This window comes from Tamandua tetradactyla, chromosome 7, assembly GCF_023851605.1.
Source record: "Tamandua tetradactyla isolate mTamTet1 chromosome 7, mTamTet1.pri, whole genome shotgun sequence".
Classification (NCBI taxonomy): Eukaryota; Metazoa; Chordata; class Mammalia; order Pilosa; family Myrmecophagidae; genus Tamandua; species Tamandua tetradactyla.
This window is the reverse complement of record NC_135333.1, coordinates 23217354-23230259: the sequence shown is the minus strand read 5'-3', so window position 1 is coordinate 23230259 and position 12906 is coordinate 23217354. Positions and strand designations below refer to the sequence as shown.

Sequence of the window (12906 nt, the reverse complement as noted above, 5' to 3'; positions counted from 1 at the left end):
AACCATGAAGAAACTGTTTCCTAGGAAAGAGGGGCATTTGGAACTGTATAAGTGGGAAAATTCCTAGGGCCCCACACATGTTTCAGACAAGAGGCATACACAAAAAGGATCATGGAGGCCCCTAAGCTTTGGCCTGGAGCCCTTCTTTAAACTGATGATATGGGCAAGCCCTGAAGGAGAGTACTAGCACAGGTCCATCTGCAAAGACTAGACACCTCAGAGTATAAACTCCAGCAATTACACATGAAAACATTAAAATGTCCAGGTTTTAACAAAAGTTTACTAAGCATACAAAGAAACGAGAAGTGATGGCCCCTCCCCCTCTCTACGCAGGGACATGACTCCTAGGGGTATAAACCTTCCTGGCAATGTGGGACAGAAACTCCTAGAGTGAGCTGGGACTCAGCATCAAGGAAATGAGAAAATCTTCTCAACCAAAAGGGGGAAGAGGGAAATCAGACAAAATAAAGGGTCAGTGGCTGAGAGATTTCAAATAGAGTCAAAAGGTTATTCTGGGGATTATTCTTACCCATTACATAGAGAGCACCTTTTTAGTTAAGGTGTAAAGGAGAGGCTGGAGGGAAGTGCCTGAAACTATAGAGCTGTGTTCCAGTAGCCTTGTTTCTTGAAGATGATTGTTTAATGATATAACTTTCACAATGTGACTGTGTGATTGTGAAAATCTTGTGTCTGATGCTCCTTTTATCTACGGTATGCACAGATGACTAAAACATATGGATTAAAAATAAATAAATGATGGGGGAACAAATGTTAAATTTAGTAGATTGAAATGCTAGTGATCAATGAAAAGGAGTAATAAGGGGTATGGAAAAAAATAGGGGAAACAAAGACTAAAATATATTGGGTAGATGGAAATACTAGCAATCAATGAGAGGGTACAGTAAGGTGTATGATATATATGAGTTTTTTTCTTTTTTCTTTTTATTTCTTTTTCTGAATTGATGCAAATGTTCTAGGAAGTGATCATGGTGATGAATATACAACAATGTGATGATATTGTGAATTATTGATTATATACCAAGAATGAAATGATCATATGGTAGGAATGTTTATGTTTGTATGTTGTTATGTTTAAAAAAAAAATTATTAAAAAAAAAAAAAGAAGTGATGGCCCAGGCAAAGGAGAAGATTAAAGTATTAGGAGCCATCAAAGAGGAGGACCAGACCTAGAACATGCCAGGCAAACACTTTAAAAAGTGGTCCTACATATGCTCAAGGCACTAAAGGAAAACATGAGGAAACTAAACAAAGAACTAAAGGAACTCAGGAAAATGAGAGACAAACATAAGGAATATCAATAGAAAGATGGAAATAATGAAAAGGAACTAAACAGAGCTGAAGACCACAATAACGAAAATTAAAAATTCCTTAGAGGGGTTCAGCAGCAGATTGGAGCTGGAAGAAGAATCAGAGAATTGAATACAGGACAATTAAAATCATTCAGTTTGAGAAGTAAAAAGGAGAAAAAGTGAAGAAAAGTAAACCGAACCTTAGGAACTTATGGGACACAATCAAGCATACCATTATGCATTATGGGAATCTCAGAAGTAAAAGACAAAGAGGCAGGGAGAATAGTCAAAGAAATAACAGCTGAAAATTTCCCAAATTTAACAAAAGACATGAATATATGCTCAGTGAATTCCAAACAGGATAAACCCAAATAGACCCACGCTGTCACATGCCAAACACAGAGAATTCTGAAAGCCACAAGAGAGAAGCAACACCATATGCAAGGGAGCCTCAGTAAGATTAAATGCCAATTTCTCTTTGGAAACTATGAAAGCAAGACAACAGTGGGATAACATATCTAAAGTGCTAAAGGCAAAAAATTGCCCACCAAGAATTCTGTATCTGGCAAAACTGTCTTTCAAAAGTGAGGGAGGGTGGGCCACAGTGGCTCAGCAGGCAGAGTTCTCGCCTGCCATGCCGGAGACGTGAGTTCAATTCCCAGTGCCTGCCATACAAAAAAAAAAAAAGTGAGGGAGTTATCACCACCAGACTGATTCTATGAGAGATAGCAAGGAAAGGACCATGAACAATAGATGGAAGCTGCACAAAGAAATGAAGATCTCCAATGAAGGTAATGACATGAGTATACAAAAATGCCATTACTATTGTATGTCTGCTTTGTAACTTCACTTTTCACTTCCTACGGGATCCAAAGGCAAATGCATACAATGTAATGATAAATCAGTAGTTTTGTACTCATGTAATTTGTGAGAAGAGCTACATAAAGGTAGGGGAACTGAGGGGTAAAAGAACATACTTTGTGTGTATGACTTAAGTTGATATCAAAGCAAATGAGATAATTATAAATTTAGGATGTTAAATTTAAGCCCAAAGTAACTACTAAGAAAATATTGGAGAATATGCAAGCTCATAGAGACAAAAATTAGAGTAAATATTTCCAGGAGTGGGAAGAGGGGGAGTGGGGAGTTAATGCAAAATGGGTACAGGGTTCCTACTTTGGGGAATGGGAAAATTTTAGTAATGTAAAGTTGTGAGGGTACTACAATATTGTAAATGTGATTAATCCCACTAACTGGGATGCTTGAGAGTGGTTGGGATGGGAAAGTTTACATTGTATATATGTTCCTGCAATTAAAAAAAAGGGAGCACCCAAAGGGACAATGACAATTAAATGCAATGCATGATCTTTGATAGGATCTAGCAAAGGAGACTTGCTACAAAGCCTCAAGAAAAGGCTCAAAGGGACATTATTGGGACATATGTAAAATTGGAATATTGACTGTGCATATATCAATGTTAAATCTCTTGAACTTGAAACTGCACTTAAGGTAGTTACAAAACTGAATATCCTTGTTTTTAGGAAATGTACAACCTATACTAAAGTATTCAGAAAATGGATTGCCAGGCAAACAGGTATAGATAGATGATAGAGAGATAATTGATGAATGAAGATCTCTATTCATTTTCTGAATACTTGAGTATAGGCTGTATACACCATGCTCTTTGGAAACTTAATATTTATCTAGCTAAATAGCTAGATAGATATATAGAAAAAATGGTATGGCATATTGGCATAATGTTAAAATTGGTGGATGTGGGTATCTCGGGGTAGGGATATACTGGCATTCTCTAAATGGGATTTGTATGATTTTTGTTAACTGTTCCTTACCTTAAGTGTGAAAGTGTTTCAAAATAAAATGTTAAAAAGTTATTGAACTGTACACTTACAATGAGTGAATTTTATGGTATATAAATTATACCTCAGTAAAGCTGTTAAAAAGAATATCTTCCTTATGAAGCTGACATGGAGATTAAATGAGGTCATGCACATAGTGGGTTTGGTACCCAACCAGGCAGTCCGGGTGCTGCATCATTCCTCTCATGGTGCTCTCTAACATTCTAAACAGGGGCAGGGGTCTTTGGAGAGCGAGAAAGGGAGAAGCTGGGCCAGCCTTAGGGAAGAGCCCAAGGAGTGGACTGATGCAGGGAAACTTGGAAGCCAGGAAAAGTGGACAGACGACTGCTGTGAATGAAAAAATTAAGAGCCTGAGATGGGTCATGGGGTTGACAAGGAAAGAAGCCCGGGGGAAAGTCCACATGACCAAACATTTCAGCTGCTTTATGAGGTTTTGAAAAGGGCCTAAAGTGAAAGGGGTCTGGAACTTTGATTATAAGCACTACCTGCTTAGATTGGCCAAAACGTTTGCCCTCCAGATGACAGTGTAAGAGTCTGGGGACTTTCAGAAGATAAGTCCCTTCTTCTTGGGAAAGCCAGACTCTGCAGTTCCCTGAATAGTGCCATCACCACTCTCAGGATCCTGGGAGTTGCTGCATTTGGAAGATGAGGTTTGTAGCAGCTGGCACCTTCTCCACTAGATGCTCTCAGCACCAACCTTTTCTGAGAGTTAATGGGAGGAGTGCTGGCTCCCCATTTCCTACTCTAATGCTCCCTTTCCCCCAAAAAGGGAAGGAAGGCTGACCAAAGTGAGGACATAGCTTAGAGCCGAGGATGGGTTGTGGAGATACCTGGGCAGCAGACTGGGATGGACATTTGAGAAATAGCAGAAATGTACTAATGATGATGGTGTCCTGGCCTTCTTTGTTCCTTTACTACTAAGAACAAACAAACTGACCACATGGGGATAATATTTGGAGCAGCATAACTGCAGACTGTATGTCAGCAATCTTTGTCCACATAGACACAAACGTCTGTCCACAGAAGTAAATCACCTTCCACGCCTTAAGCATCTTATGAAATGTACTGGAGAGGTTCACCTGCCAATAGGTGAGATGACATGCATGACACTCCACTGAGAAATAGGCAGTGGATCCGGCTGACTGCAGGCTGACAGACACTGAGAGAGGCAATATGCTTTTGTTCTCATTTTTTATGCCGCCTCCATGAAACTATGCCTGGCATTTAGGGTCACATGTGGGGCCCTCAGTATGATGTGTGTGCTGCATGATTGCACCAGAACCCTTTTCCCCAGCAATGGAGACACATGTCCTCTTAAATCAATTAGTCCTCCCATCAGGGCAGACTCATTTAACAAGAAAGACAAGAAGGAAGGGCTCCCAGAGAGAAGGACAGGGCGGGGGCATCATTTAAGTGTTTACCAAGATGCTTTCCTGCACCCCCCCCCCCCCCCCACGCACACACACAAAACCCAGTCTCCCTGGGGGACATCTTACACTGGATGATGAGCTTCCGGTGTTCGTCGCGAGAGTCTTCCATGGTGTACAGCGTCTGCTTGGTGATGCTGTTCAGGTCCACGTTCCGCCAGTCTTCCAGCATTTGGAACGTGATGTCTGCGCTGTGGATCACCGTGCGAGATGCCTGCAATCCAAGACAGTCAGCTCAGGAGCTCCTGGGTCGTTAAAAGCCCTCTATTTTATTTCCTTTTGTACCACCTACATGGACCTGGTAATAGTGTTGTGCAAACAACTTGGAAACTCAGGAAAAGCCAGATTCAGGAAATCGGCAGATCACTGGCCAGACCAGACCCGGTCATTCCCAGCCCCTTTGGTCTTGACTCCTTGGGACAGTGGGTGGAAGCCCAGATATCTTCAGCTTTCTGATGTAAGTCTGTGGCATGAGAGCTCCGGGCTTAACAACCCGTGTGTCCTTAGTACCCGGGAAGCGACAGGCTCAGATATAGGAATGTTCCTGCTATCCCTGGGTCTATGAGAGATTGAAGGTCATAAATTTCAAAATATGTACTTTTCATGTAGAAGCATTCTGGAGCAGTTTAGGTAGTCTCATTTTCTGGTTTGGGGGGTTTGGTTCTATTTTTTATGTAACTATAATGATTAAAACAAATATGAACATTGAGATGAGGAGAAAGGGATACTATTTACACAGAAAACCCAGTGGAGTATCAGTGTTTATGTTTGTAAGTATACATAGATTTTGAACTGTGGCTTCTGCAGCAAACTTTTCTTAATGGAACATAAATTTACAATCTGGAACAATACTTGAAACAACATCACCAAGTTGGAACAATAGTGATAAAAGCAAAGGAAAATATGTTCAGGACCATTTTCTTTTCTTGCATGTTTTAAAAAGTCTTTAATAAAATTAAAAATATATATATATATTTCAGATACACATGGAGATTATATGTCTACTAATGCTTATGAATTTCCAGGTAAAGGTAACTACTAACAACCCCTTGTTATGCCCAGACAGTCCTAGCACAAGTTAAGTTCTCACTTAAATAACTGTAGCATTCATTCAAGGATTCTTTGAAGATCAGACAGGCTGAAAATAAATTCGGTCAGTCTCTCACATTAATAAAAACAGCTGAATGTTTAATTCAGGAGTTCTGGATTCAAACATACCCAGTTCAAATCCTGGCCTTGCTGGTGACCAGCAGGTTGATTTGAAGGAAGGAAATAAATCTTTCCTAGCCTCAGTTTCCGGATTGATAAAAATGAAGATACAAGAGTACCTATCTCTTAAGGAGGGTAGTCAAAAAGCACAGTGAACCAAGTGAGAGCTAACTAAGGAGGCTACTGTAGTTCAGGTAGGTCACATTGCAGTGATTGCACTGATGCCCCCAAGCCTTTGCACATGGTGTTCTGCTGGCTGACCCTGCCTTGGGCATCCCAACATCATGTCTACTACAGCTTACATGTCACATCTATGAGACATCTTTTCTGATCACTTTTTTTTGTCATGTGCAGGTTCCGGGAAATGAACCCAGGTCTACCACATCATAGATGAGAATTTTACCACTGAGCTACCCTTGCACCACCAGCACTTTTATTTTTATTACTATTATTTTTTGGCATGGGCAAGCTCCAGGAATCGAACCTGGGTCTCCAGTATGGCACTGAACTACTGCTGCACAGCTCCTTTTTTTCCTCTTTCCCTCATTAGACTATCATCTCTATGAGGGCAGATATCACTAAGCAGAATGTCTGGCACACAGTAGGCATTCAAAATTTTGTGGACTCTTTGAATGGCTGAGGTATCAATTCCAAGCTTCTTGCTTAGTGCATCTGAGAGATATTTGGATCAATAGTGCTAAGTATTTGGGAATAAGTTTTCAGGTGGATGTCGTTTCGTCTGACTTGTTCTTGTGTGTTCAGGAACACTCCCTGGGAGTTAGCTAAGAAGCTTCATCACACTTCATTCTCAAGTGCTAACCTCAGCCATTTGGCTCATCCAGGAATGTGCCTGAGAGCTGTCAAGTGAGGGTGGGAAGGTAGTATTTGCAGATTAAATTAAGCATTGTCTTTAAGTAGAAAGTGGAGAAGTGTGTGTGTGTGTTTCTGTGTGTGTGTGTGTGTGTAGGCATGCATGTGGATGCGTTCACCTACATGTTTACTGAAAGGACAATATTCTGAGCCCTACAGGGAGGCACTAAAATCCTGTGTTGTTCCCTGAAATGACTCAGGACCAGCTCTTCCACTCTAAGAACCAGAAGACCAGATTGGCAAATGTCCTCAGAAATATGGCAGTGTTTATTTCGCCAACATTCATTTTCTTCCCCAAATCCCAATAATCTGTCAGACCCTGCCCATTCCCCAGAATAGTTCATGGATGTAGCCTCTGTAGCAGCCTACATGAACCCAAAAACAGTGAGGTGTGTCGGGTGGAGTCTCATACTTCCTGATTCGTGGCCTAGAAACTTCCTTCAGGCCTCTAACTAGAAATGCCTCCCTCCTACCTTGGCCTTGAACCAGCACCGTTCTGGGGTTGCCAGATATTGATATTTTCCCAAAAGATACACATCTTTGGATTTTTAGCTATCATCTCTCAGTTTCAAATGTTAGTGACTAAGTCAAAAACATTTTTGGCTATGTGCAAGTCAAACAATAGCCACCAAACATCTGAGGGCTGGATTTGGCCTGTGGCCATCAGTTTGCAGCTTCTCCTTTAAGGGAATTAATACTTTAATATAATGATAATGAGCTGCCTGATCAGACATAGATTCCCTTCATTAAAGAGCAAAATTAAACAGTTGTGCAAAGTTCTATGAATATCCAAATGCTAACCACTGAGTAGACAGGGCATGGGGTGGGGTCTGGCCCTTATCACTTTATACACTGTTGTAATGTTGGGAATGTTTTATAGTAAACATGTCTCTTTTGTGCTTAAAATAACAAACCTGGAAAAATAAGCAAAATTGGGCAAATATTGAATATACTATACAGCTCTGAACTCTTTGAATGACACAAAAAACAAATTACCCTCTTTTCCTGTTTGAATAATTTCTCTCAGTGGTTTATAACCAGGGGCGACTTTGTCCCCCAGGCTACATTTGGCAATGTCTGGAGATATTCTTGTTGTCACAACAGGGGTGGGGGTGGGCGGTAATGCTAGTGGCGTCCAGTGTATAGATGCCAGGGAAGCTGCTTACTAAGCACACACAGAGCAAGTTCCCACAATAACGAACAAACTGCCCCAAAATGTCAATAGAGATTGAGAAACCTTTGTTTAACTTAAGGGAAACACAAAATTGTGGACCTAGATCACATATCTGGAAAGTTAAGGGACAAGTGAAGTCAGAAATTATTTCATATTTTAGTTGAAACCACTTGTTGATTGGCTAATTTTTGATTACTTATCTGTAGAAATTTAAAGTAATAGTGAGAATGCATCATTAAACACACACTTCCCTGACAGATCCTACAAGGAGTGGTCTTGTGGATCTGCCCCTCATTTACAGACTCAGCAGTGGTGAAAACACATAACAGAGGACAGCTACCTGGCAAAGATGATTTAGTGATGTTTGCCGCCTCAGAATTTGGGAAAACCTTCTCGACACTGCAAGAAAAAAAAAAGAGTTAGTTTGAAACAGTTGTGTACACTATGGCCCCAATTTGGTTCTTCCAGGGGCAAAATTCAAACAGTAACTCCCTTCTTGTTCTTTTCCTAAATTATCTCACTGTTCAACCCCCTTTTACACACCCTCTGGTCAACCTCTGAATTTAATTCTTTGCTCTCCCATTTGGACTTTCAGGACTCTTTCTTCATGGCAATATTTGGGGCATATATTTCAAAGTCACACATATGCCACGCCGGCAGGTGTGAGAAATTGTGGCATCAATCAACCGTGAGTAAAAGCAATTATTTACTTGTCTTTCATTTCGCTAATTGCTAAGCTCAGTCACCTCTCTCCATAAATAATTGCAGGAATCAAGGGGGAGCTTTGAAGGAGCCCGTTTAAGAAGTAGTAGTTCTAATGGGAAACCTTGATTGCACTTCAGCGGTGTGTGTAGGATGGAGCACCGGGCTGCACTTTGAATATGGCTCTGTGTCTATAATCTGCCATTTTGACCAAACCATCTCCACGATCCATTTGCGTGTTTTGATGATGGCTGTAGTTAGGAAAAGCTCCTGTTTCCTATGTTGACATAGCGAACCTGAGAGAGGCAGATAATTTGAAGTGCGGGAGATTTCAACACAGACAGAAATGTGCCTGCCCATGGTCTTCATTCTTCCCCAATCATTTGGGGTGTTGTTTGTCTCCACCCCTTTGCACACTCTCCAAATGTGTTCCAAGGCTCCTCTAGGCACCCAGGTGGGAGAGCCAATACACCTCTCCTCCATACCGACCATTTTTTTTTTATTGTAGCAAAATATATGTAACATAGAATTTACCATTTTAGCCATTTAGAAATAACTTCAAATTTACAAGGTGGTTGCAAAAATAATACATGCTCCATACAGAGAACTCCAACGAACACCCACACTACCCCCTTACCCAGATCTACCCGTTTTAACGTTTTGCCACTTTTGCCCTATCCATCTATTTTCTGAACATTTGAGAGCAGGTTGCACACATCATACTCCTTGAACACATAGTGCTTCTATTTGCTGCCGACTTTTAACAGATTTGCTTTGTCAGCATAATTAAAATGGGCACCGGGCATTCTTCTCATTAATTTCTGAACTGGTCAATAAATAGTCAGAAATTGCCCTAGGATTATTCTAATTTGTACTCAGAGCCAGCTTGGTTTGAAAAATAGGGTGTGGGGTGGAAGAATGGGTGGGGGTGAGCAGATGAACTTCTAATTTTCTAGGCCGATCAATCGTTAATCCTTCTCCTTAATTACTTTTTCTTTAACTTTGTGATGTGGAATTTAGTGCTCATGAAAAGAAAAGAACTGAGAGCCGTGAAATAAAGCGGGCTTTATCAATAGGTGATGGGCAGCCTCAAAGCACAGCTGAAAGGACCCCCTTTGCCTGTGGAGAGAGGGTAATTTGATCTCCTTCATTTCCCTCTCTGGCACTTACTTTGGGCAAGAATAGCAAGCTGTATTCAAATGGGGCTTTAAGAAACATATATTCTAAACCTTTGTTTTGCTTAAAATCATTTCATCTTTGTTTAATGGCAACAAATGAGCTGCCCATGAGTCTTCCCAGAAGTACAGACACATCGAGACAGAAAAACAGAACCAGTTTTCTCAAGCAAAACAAATGCCAGCCATGCTCTGCAAATAAAAGATTCACAGTCCCAATCCCCTTATGAGTAATATTAATTTGGCCTTCTAATTAGGCAGAAAAGTAAATACCCCAGAGCCCTTAAGCTGTTTTCTATACCACCATTTTGTGGGTAGGAGCTTCCTGGAAATCTCAGAACCTTTGGGGTCCGACTGACTAGCTGTGTGGCTGTGTCTTTAGGGAAGTTTCTTTGCTTCTCAGAGTCTCTAGAATAGGGATACTATGCCCCACATGGCAGAGCTGGCATGAGGATAAAAGGAGATCAGGAGGAGAGTGGTGACGTACAGAAATTTTGGCATCAAACAGACAGACCTAGGAGGGGATCCTGGCTCTGCTACTTAACTAAGTAAGCCTGCTTCTTTTTTCTGTGAGAGGAGAGGTGTACCCCCAATAATAAACATTTTGTGAGGATTAAATAAGTCAGTTTGTCTCAAATGCTTATCACGATCCTTGATGCTTTGGAGGCAAACAAGAAAGGGTAGCTATTATTAGTGTTGTTGTTGTTGTTACTTACAACCTAAGGAAAACGTTATCCCACCTTTCCTCTGCCCCCAAATTTACTACAGTACTTACATTCAAACTTAATATTTCGCAAATTTTCTGGGAGGTCATGGAGAGCCACTTTCAGCCACTCATCCAGCTGCTTGGCAAACTTTCGGATCACCTGAGTTAAGCTAAAAAGAGAAATGATACATTTTAAGTGTGTTGTGTATTGCCTGGTCCTCCCAGACGGCCCCTGGAGGGTTTGTTTCCCCTAATTGTGTTTTGGCTGCTCCCAGTAGGTTTCCTCCTGCAGCATCAGGTGCCTGGTGCAGAGCTGGGGAACCTGGAAGGGCATGGAGAGAGCACACCTGGAGCCAGTGCTGGGTGATGCAGGAGATGCAGCATGCATGCGGAAAAGCCCACTGCAAGGCTAGGCTGCATCCAGAACTCTTTCTACAAGCAAAACACAATCCTTTATCGTTTTGAAGAGCCTTTGGGTTTTGTAAGGTGGTGAAGACAGTCGGCCCAAGACAGCAGTTTTGCAACTGGCCTCTCATGCTGTAAAGCTCAGCCTTGTTTGAGCCCCTGCTGCCCACCCCCTGCGGGGCGGGAACCCCATCTGCAGTACAATGCAGATATGCCCTCCCAGCCGAGGTTTGGGCTCACAAAGCTGGGTGCTGCTTGGCAGGACCTGGAAAGCAACAACACATTTTAAAATGGGCCTTGAAACCACATCAGATTTAGAGAGTCAAGGACCAATTGGAGCGGGAGCAGGGAGAGAGGGGCTGGGAGAGGTGGAAGTGAGGGTATGGAGAGTGGAGGGGTGGCAGGTTCAAGATGAGATGGGAATTTGGAGTTGGGAGGTCACTGAGCACCATTTTCAGGCTCTCGCCTCAAAATCATCTGCTCATAGCTCTAGATCTGGTTTCCTCCATGAAATCCCCCTTGGTCATGCCAGCCATGATGACGTCACCCCCATTTGATCGCCCACACTGCCTCCCCTGCCCTGGTTTAGTCTCCCACTGACTCTCTCCTGTAGACATTAACACCAGCCTCAACCCTGCTGGGCGAACCTACCATGTTTCTCTGGTCACTCACACTGCCTTTCCCTGACTCTCCAACATTCTCCACAGCCCTCACTCCTCTGATCTCCCAACATCCCTTTCCCCCAGCAAGAAATGTCACCTTCTACTTCTCAGAGAAGATAGAAACCCCCAGGGAAGAACTTTGTCGACAGCCTACTACCTGCATCAATCATCTCTGGCTCTTTCCTATAAAAACAAAGAAGCAATTCCTCCTCTTGGGCAAAGCCAACCCCACCACCACCATCCTATCCCCTTCTGCATTCTCAGGAATCTTACATCATTGACTATTCCTTCTCCAGTATAGTCAACCATTTCCTCCCTACTGGATCACTCCTTTATCATTTTAATGCATTCAAGAATGTCTCATCTTAAAACACACACCTCATTTCTTCAACTGTGTTTCTCCTCAAGCTACTACCTCTCTCTCACTTCACAGACATATATCTACAAAGAACTGTCTAGACTCTCTGAGCCCTTTTCTTCACTCCCATTCATTCCTCATCTCACTCCTATCCCTTCATCTAAATAGCTCCTACCTCTATTCCTGACACCAGACCCAGGGGACTTGTTTTAGTCCTCACCACGCTTCATATCTTGGCAGCATTCAGTTCTGATGCCCACTTCCTGCTTTTGGGAACATGTCCTTCTCTTGGCACTTGTGATCCCTCATTCTGCTCATTGTTCCTCCTCTATCACCTCTGAAAGCTCATCCTCTCTACCTGGCCATTAGGTTTTCGAGTTCTTCAAGTGCAGCCCTGAGCTCACTCTTCTTATCATTTTTATCCCTTCCCTGGATAATTTCACTATACTCACAGCTCCACTCACCATTCACATCCAGCACAAAGTTTTTTAGAACTCAGACCAACTACCTACATGACACCTCCACTTAGAGGCCTCAAAGGCCTGTCAAACTCAACATGTCCAAACTGAACTAATAATTTCCTCCTATACCTGACCCTTTTATTCTGTTCCCTATTTAATGTTTATTCCACCTTCTGTGAAGTTTTGCTTAATGTTTTCTTATGAAAAATTTCAAACATACCCCGAAGTGAAGAGAACAGTATAATAAACTTCCATGTATTCATCATTCAGTTTCAACAATTGGTAACATTTGCCAGTTTAATCTGTCACACACACAGACAGATAAAAATCTGTCACTTTTATGCTGGGGGTGTTTTAAGTAAATCCAAGATGTCATGTCATTTCACCTCTAAAATTTCAGTGTGCGTTTTAACTGACACAGTTTGAATATGTATGTGTATGTGCACACACACATATAAAGCTGTCATGCCATTAGTATACCTTATAGAATGAACAGTAATCCTTAATAACACCCAAAGCACAGTCTGTATTCAAATTTCTCTATTTGTCTCAAAGACATCTTTTAATTTG

The 12906-nt window shown here is 41.8% G+C and overlaps 1 protein-coding gene across 3 annotated transcripts in view; it reads right to left on the bottom strand.

The window, feature by feature from the left end:
* RFX4 (regulatory factor X4) overlaps positions 1–12906 on the bottom strand; it is a 141858-nt gene that overhangs the window by 37808 nt on the left and 91144 nt on the right. For all 3 annotated transcript variants that reach the window (XM_077168613.1, XM_077168611.1, XM_077168612.1), the window contains 3 exons: positions 10520–10620; positions 8208–8266; positions 4684–4828 (listed from right to left, as the gene is read on the bottom strand). In XM_077168613.1, coding sequence (XP_077024728.1) covers positions 4684–4828; positions 8208–8266; positions 10520–10620 — 305 coding nt within the window. The remainder of the gene's footprint in view (positions 1–4683; positions 4829–8207; positions 8267–10519; positions 10621–12906) is intronic.